General features: G+C 64.5%; 2 protein-coding genes and 1 long non-coding RNA gene across 5 annotated transcripts; all 3 read left to right on the forward strand.

Annotated features, from left to right (window-relative positions):
- Positions 1–228: 228 nt before the first annotated feature.
- On the forward strand, positions 229–13,583 carry PPARD (peroxisome proliferator activated receptor delta). 3 transcript variants are annotated; one of them, XM_026053240.1, is made up of 8 exons: positions 229–345; positions 1,825–1,913; positions 9,501–9,735; positions 10,221–10,363; positions 10,851–10,989; positions 11,662–11,864; positions 12,201–12,654; positions 12,894–13,583. In XM_026053240.1, the coding sequence occupies exons 3-8, from the start codon at positions 9,600–9,602 to the stop codon at positions 13,139–13,141; spliced, it is 1,323 nt and encodes a 440-aa protein (XP_025909025.1). In that variant the 5' UTR covers positions 229–345; positions 1,825–1,913; positions 9,501–9,599; the 3' UTR covers positions 13,142–13,583. The 3 variants fall into 3 exon arrangements, with proteins under 3 accessions (XP_025909025.1, XP_025909028.1, XP_025909026.1); XM_026053243.1 differs by having other exon boundaries at positions 12,204–12,654; XM_026053241.1 differs by lacking the exon at positions 1,825–1,913.
- A 1,959-nt stretch (positions 13,584–15,542) lies between these two features.
- Positions 15,543–15,756, forward strand: LOC112959228. Its single transcript, XR_003251587.1, has 2 exons — positions 15,543–15,598; positions 15,717–15,756. It is a non-coding gene; the product is annotated as an uncharacterized LOC112959228 (long non-coding RNA).
- A 79-nt stretch (positions 15,757–15,835) lies between these two features.
- LOC112959151 (probable E3 ubiquitin-protein ligase makorin-1) lies at positions 15,836–16,753 on the forward strand (the record flags this gene model as incomplete). Its single annotated transcript, XM_026053102.1, has 4 exons — positions 15,836–16,050; positions 16,154–16,264; positions 16,346–16,475; positions 16,545–16,753. Coding segments are annotated over 4 exons (606 nt in total), but the record flags the coding sequence as incomplete, so codon positions are not given.
- Positions 16,754–17,200: the final 447 nt, after the last annotated feature.

Raw genomic sequence — 17,200 nt, forward strand, 5'->3', positions numbered from 1 at the left:
ACAGGGCACCCTGGGGACAGGACACCCTGGGGGCAGCTTGCCCTGGGATGGGGCTGTGGGCCGTGCAGTGCAGCGGGCGGCCTGATAACCGCCCGTAAAGCCCGGGTGAGAGGGAAGGAGGCACAGGAGGACGGGCAGGACGTGGAGACCTGCTCTTCCCTCCCCACCTCACCCTTCCTTTATTTCACCCTCCCAGCGTGTTGTGTTTGCTCCTCCCTTGCTCGCAGCTCCAGGCTCTGCTCTTCCTGTCCGCGCGGATCCCGCTGTTCTTGTCCCCACGGATCCCGTGGATCCTGCTGTTCCCCTCTGCGTGGATCCCGCTGTTCCGGCGCTGGCTCTCCCCAGGTGAGCTCTGCCCTCCCCTTTCCATACGGCTCCCATTCTGCCTGTGTCGCCGAGGGGTGCCCCTGCCTCGCGTCATGTTTCCCCGCCGTGTTTGCTTGTGGTCAGAAAGTCTGAATCTGACCCACGAAGAGCATCGATTTAAAGCCTGAAATAGGTATGGTCTGGGTGGGTTGTAATGGATGGAAAACCAAGACTGACGATGCAGCTTGTCGGTGGGCTGTAACCCCATGTTACCATCCCACCTCTGCCCTTCCTCYGATGCCTCTCCCATTAATGGTGTTTTGTCTGCCAACTTCACTGCCTCGGGCAGCCTCGCGGTGTCACCTGCTGCCCTTGGTGACCCTTCCTTTCGAGCGGCTGTGCCCTCGCGGGAGGGAATCGCTGTACGGAGCCCATGTGCACTGGGGGCACCCAGGAAAGGAGCAGCCGGTGCATCCGAGCCCCTGCTCCGCAGGGTCCCGCTGGTCCCGAGTGCTGGACCAGAGCCTCTGGCACGGCGCCGTGTCCCGTGCCAGCCCTGACGCGGYGACATGTCCCATGCCATCCCCTGCCGTGCCACCATGTCCCGTGCCAGCCCCCCGAAGGGCGCTGCCCTGCAGCCGGGTGCGCTTCCTCCCTGCTCCTGTGCCCATTCCCTCCCKTCTGCCAGGGACGTGCCCAGCGCGTCCCTTCCAGGTGACTCAGCGCCAAGGCGGAGCAGGGCAGGGAGTGTCCGGAGCGGCGGGCGCTCCGTGCGCGCGTGGCACGGGATGCGCGCGCTGCTCGGCTGCGGCAGTGCACCTGCAAGAGGCTTAATTGCTGGTGGACATGCAGGGAGTTAATTATTGCTCTCCCCCGGGAAGATTAATGGAAAAAACTTTGTCTGAGGCATTTAGAGAAGCTCCTTTCTGTGTGGGCAGAGGGGACGAGCTCTGTGATCCAGCAGATTTTGGTGGGGGGCTCTGTGGCTGTCGCGGGGGCCGCGCATCGCTCCATGTCTCCATCCTCGCGCGCCTCCGAGGAGTGTCGTGTTTGCAGCATCCGTGTTTAATGCATTGGGCCGGGTGGCCGGCAGCGCTGTGCCCAAGCCAGAGCACCCCTTSTCCAGGTGCTCTCCCAGCTGCGTTCCTCTCCCTGCGCTGCTCTCCCGTGCTGGCCTGGCTGCGGTGCCGTCTGCAGAGAGAGCAGCGGGAATGAACTCCCGTTGAATCATTGCGTTGCGGGCATCCCAGCGGGAAGTCGGAGCTGCAGGAAGCCGCTCGCAGCCTCTTGAAGGCCAGTTAAGCACGGGAAGCAACTGGGGACCTCGTGGCCTCGGTGGGCCGTGCGCCAGGCTGCCGGCACACGTGGAGGCGGCTCCGTGGCGGGCCCGGCCTCCCTGCGCTCCTGGCGCGTGTGTTTGGATCCCGGAGCCGCGGCTCCCTCCCTCCCAGCGCCGCGGCAGCAGAAATACCCGGCCTGCGGCGCGGCGCTGCGAGCCCCCGCTGTGCTCTCTTGCAGATCGCTTCACTTCGCAGCTCTCCGTGCTGACATGGTCACTCCACGGGGGCTTTGGCCGCCGGGCGGATGGGGACAGCTGCTCCGGAGAGGTAACCATCCGTGCCGCGTGTGTCCGCTCCCGGGGCATTTACCTCGGGGGTGTTTAAGTGTTTGCAGCAGGGAAAGAAAGTTTCGCTCGTGTCCGCACGCTTGGACTTCCTTAAATTTCCTGCATTGAATTTGATCCCTTGTTTTTGTTCGGCTTCTAAATATAGTCTGCACAGTGCTGCTTAGGGATATGCTCCGAGCGTCCCAGGCTCGTCCATGCTCTGGGCAGACCTTTAGAAATACAGCGAAATTGTGGTTATTTCGCTGTGATTTTACAACTGAAATCGCTGCTGCTTCCAGCCTGGGGCGGGCGGCCAAGATAACGGACTGTGCTCGGGTAAATAGTGGTCTAACCATCCGGGCGCACAAACTGACCTCGATTTCTGTGTCATCTATTGCTACGTAACTGCCAAACACAGTCAAAAACTGACCGGGTTATTACAGGGCTGTGACGGGTTTCTGAGGACATGGTAAATACGTGCTCCGAGCACCGCTGTCCTACAATAAACCTTGGAGGTGATGCTTGGAATCCATCACTATTATATATGTATTGCACCGTAACGCTTTGTGTAGCTGTCGCTGTGGGTTGAGGGCGGATTTACTTTTGCTGCAACATCTGAGGCATTGGGCTGCACAATGACGTGGTTTTCTGTAGGAAACGTGAATCTGCTGAAGTTTGGGCAACTCTTCTGGTGTCTGTGTTGTGGCATCGGGGATGTCACCTTCCAAGGCCCTGCACAGTGAGAGGGTTTGGCAATGAGCCGATAGGAATGCATTGAGCAGGAAAGCACTGTTTTGTTTTGTTTTTCAGGAAAGCACTGCACTGAAAGCCTTTTGGTCAAGGGGATGCAAAATGCCTCTTCCCCCAAATAATTGATTTTTGGATGTCATTCGGTGGAGTCCTGCTCAGTTGCAGGAGGGGTAGAGAGCAGAAATGTCTCAAGATAGAGCTTAGTTTCAACAGAACTTTGTGAAATGCTCTTAACTTCCAAGCTGAAATGATAGCATGTGGAAAACCCTCTGTCCTTTAGGATCTCCATAGGAGCTGTTGAATAGTCTGAGATCGTTTGGCCCCGGGGTGCCTGTGCAGGAGTCCTGCTCGGAGGTGCGGGCTTGGGGCGCCCTCGGTTTGCAGAGAATTCCCGGAACGGTCCGTAGCCAAGACCGGGCTGTGCAGGTTGGGCTGCAGCATGGGGACGCGGGGCGCGGACGGCACGCGGTCGCGCGGCTTTGGGAGGGCACATGCAGCTTCCTGCTGGAACTGAGAGACACCTGGTCTTGATGGCCTGTCAAGACAAACGTTCTGACACAAGCTAGGAATGAGGAAGGTCTCGTGGGGAAAACGTTTGTCAGACCCGAGGGGTCAGGTGAGGCACGTCAAGAATAACCAGGGATCCATGTGGTCACCTCAGTGTTGGAAATCTAAGTTCAAATCCTTGTCCTGCTGTTTTTTTGGATTTCTTTCTTTGAATGGAAATCTCAATTTCATCTTAATGCAAGCCAGGAACATTTCTGAAATTGCCCGGGTCCAGTTTTCCCTTTGGAGTTGACCGCATGGATTTCACTAGAGCTGCTGGACCTTGACAGTGTCCTTGACTTCTTTGCACCTCTGCTCCTCTTCCCGGAGCCCCAGGCTCGTGCCGGGCACGTGGGGGCGTCGTGAACGGAGCAAGAGCTTTGCTTTCCAGAGGCAGAAATCCCAACRGGCGGGAGCTGCGCTGAAATGCCCTCGGTGGCAGAGCTGTCTTGGCAGGATCGCGACCACAGGCACTGTTTGTATCCCTGCAGAAAACACAGGGAAACTGCTCTTCCAGGCAGCTTTTACGGTATGAACGTGGCCAAAAATAGTAAGGAAACATCATTCTGCAGTTGCCTAAGAGGCCRCTGAACTTGTTCGGGTAGCAGGGCTATTTTAACACTCTCGAGAGTTTCCTGCAAGGAGGCAGAGGCAGTCCTGGGTTTGCTCCTGTTCTCTGCCCTGTGGTTGAAATGGAGCAAAGTGTTTTAATTGTTTTATGTTTTATTTGTCTTAAGCGCTATTTTGATATGTAGAAGGCACATGAAGTMAAATTGTGAGTGTCCTTGTCATGTATTCCCTGGAATATCTCCTGAGCAGGAGTAGGGTGAGGGTGAAGTGTGATTTGGAGGATTCAGAACCCACCTGGGTGCCACCCTGTGCACTGGGTGCCCCTGCTTGGGGGAGCAGGAGGTTGGACTGGGTGATCTCTAGAGGTCCCTTCCTTCCTCAGCCGTTCCGTGGTTCCGTGATTCCGTGAACCAGGTGTTTTGCAGCGGCCGCTGCAGCGCGGGTGCCCCAGCCCTGCCGCGCCACTGGTGCGGGAATGGTGCCGTGGCGGCCGTGGTCGGCCTGGTAAGGGGGGTCTGGAGYGCCGGTGCCGCCGGGCAGGATGTCAGCTCCGTTGTGGTGCTCTCAGCCTGGGCACAGCCGGCAGCCTGCGGGAGCTCCTGCTGGCTGTTTGCTCCAGGGAAGCGGCTCCGTGCCGCTGCTCGCCGTGCTCGCGCTGGCCTGCCGACGCTTGCGGGCTCGGCAGAGGAAACCTGTTCGTGAGTTGGGGCCGCCAGGATTCCTGTCTCCCATTCCCAACGTTTGCCTCCTGTCACAATTCCCTCGGATGGGGTGGCCCTGCCCGGTGCACAGCCGCTGCTCGCTGGTGYCCTGGGGGCACCGAGGTGCTGGAGGCGCTGAGCGGAGCCACGGTGCCGAAGGGACCCGCCGGATCCCTGTGGAAATGGAGCCGTGGCCCCCGGCCCTGCCATCCTGTCCGGGCCTGCATCGTTCCTGCTCCCGTGTGCTCCTCCCTGCTCCGTCCTCTTCTAGAATTACCGGCATTCCTGAAACCGGATCCTTCCACGCGGCTTCCTCAGGTCCGGTAGGACAAGGGGTCTGTCAGCAACAAGCGCTTGGAGTAATGCACAGCGGGGCTCCGGGGGCCTTGCAAAGCCGGGCCTTACAGCGGGGCTCCGGGGGCCTTGCAAAGCCGGGCCTTACAGCGGGGCTTCCCTGTCCACGGAGCCGCCAACCTCCCCTCCCTGCAGCGTCGCCAGGGGGTTGCAGTTCCCAAGGGCTTCTCTGGCGCTTCCGGAGGGAAGCGGGAAGTGGAGCTGCGGAGCTGCCCGGCGCGGCGGGCGCCGTGCGGAGCCTGTCCCRCCCGCAGCGGCCCCGTGGCGATTATTTCACCTAACGTCATGGGGCTGCTCGGGCCGCCCTCCCGCGTGCCCTGGCACCGCGTGGCCCGTCTGGCGCCTGCGATTACTGCTCTTCTCGAATGGCAGCGCTTCTGCTCCRCTGCCAGCGCTGCGGTGCCCGGCGGTGTCACCTTGCGGGGCCAGCGAGGGCCTTGGCCCCGCTGCCTGTGGCAGGGGGTCAGCGACGCCCTCCGCGTGCGCTGGGAGCTGCAGGAAAAAGCCGGCATCGGGCAGCGCTGCCCGGCAGCRACCGGCCGCCCGGYGACGTACGGGGTGCRCGGTGACAAGTGGGGTGCSCKGYGRCRAGCGGGGYGCCCGGGCCTGAGCGGGCGCTCGAGTTTCCTCTGCSTTTCCTCTGCGTGACGGCCCCAGTGGCTTGTGCAGCATGAGCAGGAGCGGGAAGGAAGCGGCGTCAAACCTGCGCCTTCATTGGAGGAGGGAAGGGAGGCCCTGGGGTTCACGGGAATGTGCCTGTGCGGAGCAGGATGTGGGATAACGCGGGAAGCCCCGCGCGGCGACGCTCGCACCCCTTTTGTGAGACCAAGCCCCAGAGCCCGACCCACGGGGCCCAGGGGGGCGCAGAGCCCCTCGCCCAAAGGACACCCTGCCTAGGGGTGGTCCTCATTAACCCTCTGTCCGCTCGAGACCCCGCAGCACCTCCAGTGCCAGTTGGGAGGCCCGGGGATGTCTCCGGCCCCTGGGCCAGGGGCCGTGTCCTCCCTCCCGCGCCCCTGTGTCCCTGCCCTGTGCCCACGTGTCCCCCCCGCCCGGAGCTGCCGTGTSCCCCCCCAGCACCGCCCAGTGTCCCTGAGCTGCCGTGGCTGCCCCGGCTGCGCTGCCAGCAGCGCTTGCCAGGGAAGCGGCAGCGGGGACAGAACAGCAAGTTCCTTCTGGAGCCAGACACGGTGACCTGCTTTTGGGGACAGCTTCGGCTGTAGTATGAAGCGAGAAGAATCCAGGGAAGTTTCGTAACCTTTAAACTTTTTCCTTTTAAACTTTTTTTTCCTTTTTTTCCCTGTCTGTGTCCAGGAAGTGGGTGAGTTAAAACATATGGTAGCGTGTGACTCAGGCTGGCGAGGCCGAGCGCACCAGGCGAGTGGGGAATCTCCCGTCCCTCCCCATGGCGTGCTTCTGCGTAATTAGCAGCGACGTGATAATGACGCAGGCAGCCCCTTGCTTTGGGGCTCATCCTTTGTAAAAAATGAATAAATAAAACTAATAAAAAGGCGGCGGGCTAGGGCAGGTTTAGGCCTGTGCGCTGTCAGCAGGAAGGTGCAGGGACGCTCTTGTGTTAGATGCTTCACTCTTCTTAGCTCTTCTTGGGTGTTTTGTTGGTCGGAGCTGACGTGTAGGAGGGGAAAGTGAGACAGGTTCTTGATCGATGGATATTGAAAGAGTGACCCAAGGGACACRTGCCGGTGGGGCTAACGAGATGTGATTAACCTCTCTGCTAGGGGTCCGTTCTGTGGACCCGGCGCGCGCTGCMCGTCGCGGAAGGCGCTGATGTGTCGAGACGTGCTCTCGCCCCCCTCCGGAGGATCCGCTTCTCTTGAGCTCAGACTTGGCCAGCACCTTTTATTAATCCTGACAACATCAATGGGGAAGTGCTGCCACATAGAGCGGTTTCCTTTGCAATTCCTGCTGCAACAACTTGAGGATTCAGAGCTTCCAGGGAGGCAGCTGGGCAAGTCGCATCCCTCGGGAGGCTTGGGCACTTTGCTCTGKCAGAAATCTGCATTTTCCAAGGAAGAATCCTCTTGGGACCCTCGGAAGTGCGATGGGACTTGCCTGGGAACAGCTTTCACCTCCCACCCATGCAAATCGTTTGGAAGCAGCTGCACGGAGGGGACGGGGCCCTTCGCTGCTCCCAGCCAYGCTTGTGCCCGCGGGGCTGCAGCTCCCGGAGCCCAGGTCCATGTGCGCCGGGCGGTGTCCCGTGTCCCACGGGGGCGCGGGGCCATCACGRCTCCTGACCCCGGCTCTGCGGGCCAGCACGGCTTCCAAACTGCGGCCGGGACGTCGCCACGTGCGGGACGGGGCTCGGAGCTCCCCGAGCGACCCCGCCGGCCACGGCAGCGGCTCCTCCGCAGGGCTGGAGATTTTTCTGGCTTCAGTTTTCAGGGCTCTCCATGTGTGCTCTGCCGACCCTCCTCCTTGGGGCATGTTTCCCTTGTCCCCCTCCTTCTTCCCATGCTGGGGACACCCGGATTTAGCCTACAGAACACCCTTCGGGTGGTTGCACGGGAGCCTGGTGTCACCTCCAGGGCCGCAGAGGCTCCTTGGAGCAGGGAGCGAGGCAGGGACGGAGGCACTTGCGGGGCGCCTGCCCTCCGGCTCCGTCCCATCCTGCGGAAGAGGAAGGAGCCAGATTTGCCTGGCTGCTCCAGAGGGGCTGACAGAAGAATTCGTGGCCGCCGTCCTTGTTTCCATCCCCTCCTTCCATCTGCGGAGCGGAAAAAGGGGCTGGGTGCTCCGGGCAGGAACGTGCCCTGCTCCCGCCGCGGCCGGGCGCCCGCCCGGGGTCTCTCCGGCAGGCAGGGACTGCAGTCCTTGTTCCCCTTGCTCTGCCCGCCCGCTCCCTGTTCCCCTTGCTCTGCYGCCCCGGAGCTAGACGGGGAGGCTCCGAGCCAGGCGCTCCCCTTCTCCGCGCTCCGGATGAATCCGGCGCTAGACGAAGCCGAGCGGCCCTTTTGTTCCAGCCCTCAGCGCTGACTCGTTCTTGTCACTGCACTCAGTGCACTGAGCTCTGATGTGCTCAGTGCACTGAGCCCACCGCCCGTTTTCCTGCCGCCCCATGCCCCGGGGCCGCCTCATCCTGCCTTCCATCCTCCCGAGGCTCCTGCGGATCCAGTCCCTTTTCATCGGCCCCTCTCCCAACCCCTGCTGCTTGGAAAAGCGGGGAAGCGGCTGGGAAAAAGGCAGGTGTGCAAACAGCCCCGGCTCCCTCGCGCAGCCCACGTGCTCCGGGCTTGCAAGATGATCTTGAAACAACAAACTCGGGGCTTTCTATCCCTGTGGCTGCGCGGGCGCTCCTGGGGCCGGGATCCCCATGCTGCCCTTCCCGGGTGCTGCTGCTCTTGGAGCCCGCACACGGGGCTGCCTCTGCGCCGCCTCTAAATGAGCGTTGATGATAAATGAGCAATGAGCCGCTCCACGGGGAGATGCTGGCGCGGTGGCCAGCGCAGGCTGCTTTCTGCTGCCACAGCCCTCCTGTAACTGCTGCTCCAGGCAAAAGCCTTTTCCTGGAGCGTGTGCCTTCACTTATCCAGAGCCCTTGGAAGGAAGGCTGCAGCTGGATAGCCTGGCTCGGCTGCAGCGTGTGCAGGGCGCGTGCGAGGAGGCCAAGGACAACAGAGCCCTTCGGCGGTGCGCAGGCTGGAGGAGGCGCCAGCGGGGAGCGCACGGCGCCTGCCGGAGCTCACACCTGCCCTGGGCACCACGGGCAGCCCTGGCACCACGGGCGGCCCTGGTCTCCACTTGTTCCATTTCTGCCATTTGCTTCCCCTGCTCCTTGCAGCCGGGCTCTGCGTGGGGGAAAGGGGAGGGCTGGGAGAACAGGGCCGCGGGCGCAGCGGTGTCTGCAGCGGTGCCCCTGCCCGCACGGAGCCGCGAGTCACCCTGCCCTGCGGCCCGACGAGCTGCCTGCAGCCCGTGTCCCACGCGCTGGCCACGAGCATCTGCCGGGAGCCGGGGAATGAGGCCAGGGAGGCCCCGCAGAGGCTCCCACAACCCGCAGCCAGCCCCGCACTCCAACGTGAGCTTGGACACCAGCAGCAGGAGCAGTTTGCTGTGGGGGTTCCCTCTTGGGGCTGGTGCTGAGCGAGGAGAAGGGCTGGTTCCCGCCGCCTCCATCCCTTCCCGGCAGCACCGGCAGTGTCTGAGCATCGGGGAGGCCGCCCCAGCGCTCGTTGCTCCTGGCCCCTCTGCAGAGCCCCCGGCGCTGCCCGCGGGCCCTTTGGGATGGACTAATGCAAACAAGGGGAGGAAGCGGGAGGCCAGGGCCGGGCCGCCCACAGGAAACACGGGATCAGGACACTAGCTGGATTGTGCGGCCCTGCGCACYGCCCGGCCCGGCGGGGCTGCTTACAACGCGGTGCGTGGAAACAGTGCCGGGGGCAGCCGGCACCGCTAGCGCCCGGGCACCACGGCCTGAGGGCTGCTGTGTCAGGCACCGCTCTCCTGGGACTGCCCCGCGGGCGCCGGGTAGGAGGGGATGGGGGCTGCAGGGTGGTGGGGATGGGGGCTGCAGGGTGGTGGGGATGGGGGCTGCAGGGTGGTCTTTCTGGGGCCAGGACAAGTCTCATGCTGCTCTGCCCTCCTCTTTGCCGAGGATTTCCCATAGGATTTGGGGCTGACCCCCGTGTGTTTCGTCTCCCCTGCAGGCTAGCGGGCACAGCCTGGTAGGGTCCATCTCGGATAGAAGCGGATGATGCCAGAGCTATGACAGGGACTGCAGTGTTGGCACGGAGGGGTGATCAGTCATGGAACAACTACAGGAGGAAGTACCTGAGGTCAGGGAAGAGGAGGAGGAAGAGGAAGAGGCAGTGACGGAGGCAAGCGGAGCCACGGAGCCGAGTGCAGGAGCAGAGAGCTCGCTGCCTTGCAGCAGCTACACAGGTGAGCGTGGCCCGCGGGCCCGGCACAGAGCGGGGGACAGCAATGGGACAGGGACGGGAACTTGTGCGGTGACAAGGGGACTCACTGCGGAGCCGCCGGGAGACAGAGGTGGGCGGGACAGACGGGCGACAGTGTCCCAGGGCGCCCAGGGGCCTGGAACACTTCCCTTCGGGAGCCTTCCGTGCGGCAGAGYGCAGGCTCCGGGAGGAAGTTCTGCTGCTGCTGAAGAGCCTCCCGTGGAGCCCTGGGCCATCCCGCTCGGCTCGGCTTTGCCAAACGGCCAGTATTGAATTAGCTGATTGGGTTCCGCTGCCGAGACAGGGATGCCAAAGGGAGGAAACAGACCTGGCTGTGGCGGCTGCTTAGGGCCCTTGGCTCCATTGCACGGCCTYGGTCTGTAGCCTGTGCCCGTCCCGTGCCAGTGCTGGTGCCCCTGAGGAGCCAGTGCCCGTGCCCACGGGGACATGTCTCTGTGCCTGTCGCAGACCTCTCGCAGAGCTCCTCGCCCTCGCTCTCGGACCAGCTGCAGATGGGCTGCGAGGAGGTGGCGCTGAACGTGGAGTGCAGGGTGTGCGGGGACAAGGCCTCGGGCTTCCACTACGGCGTGCACGCCTGCGAGGGCTGCAAGGTAGGCCCAGCTGCTCTAGCCACGGTGCCCCCACCGCGCTCCACCACGTAGGCAGATCCTCGTGTCCCCGCGGGGATCCTGGCTTTGCTTCTGGGGGTGCTGTGTGCCGCGCTGCGCGGCAGCGAGCCGGGCGTTCCCCCGGGATAGCTGGCTCTGCTGGCTTGTGCCTCGGGGGCTCTTTCCCCCTCAGCAGACCGCACTGGGACCGTGTTAGGTGGCCCCGCTCCAGCCAGACATCCCTGCAGGCCGGGCAGGACTGCAGCCTGCAGTCTGTTCCTGCATCCCTCCCTGCTGGACACGGGCAGTATAGCACAYGCAGCGCCCGCTCCTGCCCCACAGCCGCCTTCCCGCCTGAGCTCTGCTCGGGACACCGTCCCGCTACCCTGCACCCGCCCCTCTCGGCTCCCGCGGGATGGGGTCAGCACCGTCCCGGGGCGCAGCCGCTGACGCTGCTCCCTGTCCCCCCACGCGGCGCCCGCTCCCACAGGGCTTCTTCCGCCGCACCATCCGCATGAAGCTGAAGTACGAGAAGTGTGAGCGGAGCTGCAAGATTCAGAAGAAGAACCGCAACAAGTGCCAGTATTGCCGCTTCCAGAAATGCCTCTCACTGGGCATGTCGCATAACGGTGAGTGTCGCAGGGCCGCTGGCACCTCCCGCCTGAGCCCGCAGGGCTGCCGGGCAGTTCGCTTTATCTCTTGATGTTCCTCTTGCTGGAGAATCCCGCTGCTCCAAGCCCAGCACGTGGGGCTTTGACTCCGCACCCCTTTCCTCCGCACCACAGCGGGCCTGTTCCCTTGCAAGGACGTGTCCCACTCACTGGCCCTGGAGCCAGGTGTTTCATGCCACCTTGCACCAGGGGTTTTGTGCCACTGGTTCCTGCCTTGCAGGCTGTCTTGCAGCCACTTGCTGTGGCTTCAGCAGTTAGACACGCAGGCTGCTCTCCTGCCTTGCAATTTGTAAACGTTGGGCTTTTGTAGCCATCTTGTTCCTGGCCTAGCCAGGATATTTATCAGAGGAGAAGAGCTTGTGAGAGCGCCCAGATGAGAGGCAGGGAGAGCTTTAGCAGGAGCCTCTTTTGCCAAGGGCAGCAGCAGGGGCTGCTCTGTCACGATGTCGACGCTGGTGGAACTAGAGCCCAGCAGGGCTGCAGGACGGAGACGCTTCGGGTGCACTCCGGAATTGGAGCCCGGCAGGGCGGCTGGACGGGGTGGCTTCAGCTCTGCTCCAGAATTGGAGCCYGGCGGCGCCTCCCTCAGCCCTTCCCGGCCTCCCTGACGCTTGTGCCGATCCCCCGCAGCCATCCGCTTTGGCCGCATGCCAGAAGCGGAGAAGAGGAAGCTGGTGGCGGGGCTGACAGCCAGCGAGATCGGCTGCCAGAACCCGCACGTGGCCGACCTCAAAGCCTTCTCCAAGCACATCTACAGCGCCTACCTGAAGAACTTCAACATGACCAAAAAGAAGGCGAGAGGTATCTTGACCGGGAAGGCCAGCAGCACCCCAGTAAGTTCCCTCCCCAGGACAGACAGGGCCGGTGGCGGCCAACACGGGCGCGATTCTCTTGGCCATGCTCCACACCTCGGTCCTGCTCCAGCCATCTCGCACGCATCGTCACCGGCTGCGGCCAGAGGGGCCCTGTCAGCCCTGTCCCGCGCTGGGAATATTCCCCTTTGTCCGCCAGCTTGCGCTGCTGCGCGTGGGTGTGGATTGCTTGGGTGCTGGGAGCCCCGGTGGGGAGCGCACAGCCAGGGTGCCGCAGGGATGGTGGMGGAAATGCAAAAATGTCCTCGTGGCTCCAGTGCCCCCGGCTGCTTTCTCATCGCTTGCTTCTCTTTCAAGCAGCCGTTTGTGATCCACGACATGGACACCTTGTGGCAGGCAGAAAAGGGGCTGGTCTGGAAACAGCTGATGAACGAGATCCCCCCCTACAAGGAGATCGGGGTCCACGTCTTCTACCGCTGCCAGTGCACCTCGGTGGAGACCGTGCGGGAGCTCACYGAGTTCGCCAAGAGCATCCCCAGCTTCGTAGGCCTTTTCTTGAACGACCAGGTGACCCTGCTCAAGTACGGGGTGCACGAGGCCATCTTTGCCATGCTGGCCTCCATCATGAACAAGGATGGGCTGCTGGTGGCCAACGGGAACGGCTTCGTGACGCGCGAGTTCCTGCGCAGCCTGCGCAAGCCCTTCAATGAGATCATGGAGCCCAAGTTYGAGTTTGCCGTGAAGTTCAATGCGCTGGAGCTGGACGACAGTGACCTCTCGCTGTTTGTGGCTGCCATCATCCTCTGTGGAGGTGAGTGGGCGCTGGYAGCTGCTGGAGCACTGGGAGGAGCCCTTCCTTCCTTGGGAGGAGTGGGGGCCATGTCGACATGGTGGGGATGATGTCTCCAAGGGTAAACGTTTCCCCTCTTGTCTGCTTGGGCAGCTGAGATGCTGCYGGGGGGGCTGCGGCTCTGTCTGCATTTTCCCAGGGGCAGTGCGTGCACGGGAGGATCTGCCACCCCCTGGCTACCTTGTGTCCCCCTCCCACAGACCGGCCCGGCCTCATGAACGTGAAGCAGGTGGAGGAGATCCAGGAGAACATCCTGCGAGCGCTGGAGTTTCACCTGCAGAGCAACCACCCGGACGCTCAGTACCTCTTCCCCAAGCTGCTGCAGAAGATGGCCGACCTGCGGCAGCTGGTGACCGAGCACGCGCAGCTCGTGCAGAAGATCAAGAAGACGGAGACAGAGACGTCTCTGCACCCGTTGCTGCAGGAGATCTACAAGGACATGTACTAAGGACCCATTATTTATGAGAGACCGAAGCCATGGATTCCCAGCAAAACTCTTTGTGCAGACACAGAGAGAACCCTGCCCACGTCTTCCGTTTCTTCTCCTGGAAGCTTTTCTACGCATTGCTGACATACGGTACGGAGGGCGAGATGCCCTCAGGTCCTGCAGCCGGGAGGCCAGGCCTTCATTAGCACAAACTAACGAGCGGCCGGGCAGCCCGGGCGCTGCAGGCTCTGCTGTGGCCCTGCTCTCCCGCTGCTCCCGCTGGGCGCGGGGCCAGCACCAAGCGGCAGCACTTACAGCCCCTCTTTATCTTCTCTCTGTGTTGCACTCTGAAGACGTAGTCCTGAGCCGCGAAGTTTAGGACAGCGTGAGGAAAGGAAACCTCTCTCTTTTCCAAAGGAAAGCGGGGAGGTATCTGCAGACGGGTGGAGCTGTTTCAGCAGGAGAGGGAGACCCTCGGCTGCAGCCGCCTCGTGCTCGTAGCTGCAGCAGGAACCGGGTGCCCTCATTGCAGGGCTGTGCGCAGCCCTCGCCGCTGTGTGGCCCTTGGTTCGGGTGCAGGGCCGCCCTGGGCACCCCCTGGTGCGGCAGGGCCGGGCGGGAGGGCCGGGCTCTGGCACAGGCCAGGGCTCCTTTGCTGAGGCTGCCCCCAGGCCTGCGGGTTTGGGGTCTAACAGCCGCCCGGGCTGCAGGTTTGCGGTGCAAGTCCCTGCCCGGGCAGGTTTCGCAGCGCGGGACCCTGCTGTGCTGCCTGTGGCCGGGACGACCCCGCAGCTCGTGGGCTGCCACAGCCGCGGAGCRGGCGCCAGCGCGGAGATGCTGCAGACCCCGAGGCACCCGGGTGGCCGTTCCTGCCCCCTGCGCTCACYGTTAGCACCGGGGGGGAACGGAGCCGGGCTGCGGCTGCCGGTGACGAGCAGGACCCCGGCGCTGCGGTCGKTGTCTCCTGCGGCGCACGGGGCTGGAGCCCAGCTGGACGGCACCAGCTGCCCCCGCCACAGGCTGCGGYGCCCGAGCCGCCTCGCTAGGCCCGCCTGCCCCGCGGCCTCGTGCGCTCCCTCGCTCTGGGGCTATTTCTCCTCTTCGTCAGGGAAGTGGATGCCCCCCGGTGCAATAAACCGTTCAAAGCCAAGGGGAAGAGCCCTCACAGCCCCCAGAGCCACACATCCCAGGGCGGCTCCGGCCCCTCTCCATGCATCTGCTCCCGGCAGCAGCTCCGGGCCCTCTCCGAGGGCTCGTTCCCTGCCGCTCCCGAGCAGCCCTTGCAGCCCTCTCTCTGAAGCACTTTGAATCCTCACGGGGTGGCGGCCGCGTGGGCCTTGCAGCCGCCCTGGCCGGCGGCCTCGTGCGGCCGCCACCCACGGGACCCTCTGCGCTTCCCTCCTCACACAGCGTAACAAGCCTCAAACTGAAATGTATATTTTTGCTAGAAGTACAAACCTCCAAGTGTTTTTAATAATATAAACAGCATACACAGACGGACTTGACTTTAAATAAACCTGAGCTGAGTATTTAAGTGCCTGGCCAGCGCTCTGCCGGCCTTTCCTCGGGGGTCTGCAGCTCCCCAGCCCGGGGGCAATGGCGAGGGCTGGGCCTGGGCCGTGGGCGTCCTGCCCGGCCCTCCCGGYGACAGGGACGGAAAGGGACAATCCCTCCTTCCCGCGCCGGGCTCGCGTTTCAGCCGGAACCTTTTCCCGCAGGAAACAAGGGCAAATCCCGCTTGGCTTTACTCGCTTTCCCTCCCCGTGTTTGCTGTGCCGCCCGTGCGGCGGGGCCGGGCCCTTGTCCCGCCGCGGGGTGCGGGGCGCCGGGCGCGGCCTGGGGGCAGGGGCCGCGCTCGGCGCCCCCCCGCGGCGGCGGGGAAGGGGTTAAGGCGGCGGGGCGGGTGCGGGGCCACCTGGGAGGGCCGCGCTGCCCCCTCCCTGCAGGGCCATAAAGAGCCGCGGGGGGCGCGCGGCCCCAGCGCCTGCGCCGCCCGCGCCATGGAGCGGGGGGGCCGCCCGGCGCCGCCGTGCAGGTAGGAGCGGGGCCGCCGGCTGCCCCGCACCGCGGCCCCGGGGGGGTCCGCGGCGCCGCCGCCCACGGGCGTCTCTCCGGCCCCGCAGGAATTTCGCGCGCGGCTCCTGCCGCTGGGGCCAGCGCTGCCGCTTCGCGCACGCCGGGAGAGCGGCCCGGGCCTGCCGCTACTTCCAGAGCGGCCTGTGCAGCTACGGGGAGCGCTGCGGGTGAGGCCGCGCTGCGGGCGGGGGCCGGGCCCGGTGCCGCGGAGCCGCCCCCGCATCCCCGTGCGCCCGCCCGCCCGCAGCTACCGGCACGCGTGGGAGGAGCCCGGCGGGAGCCCCGGCGCCGCGGAGCCCCCCTGGCCGCCGCCGCCGCCCGCCGCCCCGCAGCCGGACAGGGAGGACAAGGGCGGCCGCGGGGCTGTCGCTGGAGGCCCCGTCCCTGCGCAGGGCGCATCAGGTAGGCGCGGGGGGCCGCGGGGCCGCGTCCCGTGCACGTGGCCGGCGCCTTGGAGCGGGGCCCGCGGCTGCTCCGTGGGCGCCCCGCGCTCACGGCCGGGGCGCTCGTCTGTCCTCAGGTTCCAGGGAGCCGGGATGGCGCCCGGCCCCATCGGGCCGCGGGCAGGCAGACGCGGTGACACGAGGCCGGCGCACGGACACCGGGGCCGCGGGGTGCCCGGAGCGTGGTCGGGCCGCGTGTGACCCGTGTCAGCCCCGCTCGCGGGCAGGTGCTGCGGAGCGCAGGGCGCAGAGCGCGGCCGTCGCCTGCGGCATCTGCATGGAGCGCGTCTACGAGAAGGCGCTGCCCGAGGAGCGGCTCTTCGGCATCCTGCCCAACTGCGGCCACGCGTTCTGCCTGGCCTGCATCCGCCAGTGGCGCCGCAGCCGCGACTTCGAGGCCTCCGTCATCAAGTGAGCCCTGAGCGCGGTGCCCCGCGCGCCGGGCCCTTTGGGTTGTGCCCTGCTCTGGGCCCTCCTTGTCCTCGGCCCCCCTGCATGTGCTGCCTCCTGCCAGGGCCTGCCCTGAGTGCCGCGTCACGTCCAGCTACTACATCCCGCACAAGTACTGGGTCTCGGAGGCCGAGGAGAAGGAGAAGCTGATCGAGACCTTCAAGGCGCGGACGGGGTGAGCACCAGCGCTGTGTCTCGGCTGCATCCGCGGCTTTTCCAGCCCCCCAGCATCTAATGGTGCCTCTGCATCTCCTAGGAAAATCCGGTGCAAGTTCTTTGTGCGGAACCGCGGGCACTGCCCGTTCAAGTCAGACTGTATCTACCTCCATGAGCTGCCGCCCGGACGGACCCCTCGGCACCGGCGGCGGCGGCATCGCAGGGTCCCGGTGAGTGGCAGCTCCCCCGGCTCCRCATCCCCCGCTCCCGCTGGGGCTCAGCCTTGTTCCGCACTGCAGGAGTTCGACCCGTTTCTGCTGGAGAGCTCAGACGAGGAGGAGGATGAGGAGCTCTGCGCCCTTGAGTGGGCTCTCACGTGGGCACTCATGGATGCCGAGACCCGGGAGTCCACGTACCGGCTCTTCATGGACCTCAGCGACTCTGACTAGGTGCCCTCTGGCTGCCGGAGGGACCGACCGTGTCCCCTGCAGGCRGAGGGGCTGCAGTGGCCCCTTTGCAAGGGGGCACTGTGGCCCCTTTGCTGTGGCGGGATGTCCTGCTGGGTGCGGGGCCAAGGCGGGGGGCTATTTTAATGCATGTGCAGCCGGGTGGGGGGGAAGCAGCTGTGCTGCACGGTTTTAAACCGCTTTTTTAAAGCCTAGTGTGGAAACGATGAAATAAACTGAKCTCTGCGTAATGCTGCTGTGTGGGACCGTCCTTCCGGGAGGTGCCGTGGGAGGGGGGAGCGGTTCCTTTAAGGGGTGGCCCCCTTAGCGCGCGGTAAAGTAGCACGTGACCTCATTTGCATAGAGWGATTTGCATACGTGGCGCGGGAAGCGCGCGGTGGGCCGGGCGCGGAGGGAGGCTCCCGGTGCCGGCTCCCGGTGCCGGCTCCCGGTGCCGGCTCCCGGTGCCGGCTCCCGGTGCCGGCTCCCGGTGCCGGCTCCCGGTGCCG

This window comes from Nothoprocta perdicaria, unplaced genomic scaffold, assembly GCF_003342845.1.
Source record: "Nothoprocta perdicaria isolate Ctin4 unplaced genomic scaffold, notPer1 scaffold_97, whole genome shotgun sequence".
NCBI lineage: Eukaryota > Metazoa > Chordata > Aves > Tinamiformes > Tinamidae > Nothoprocta > Nothoprocta perdicaria.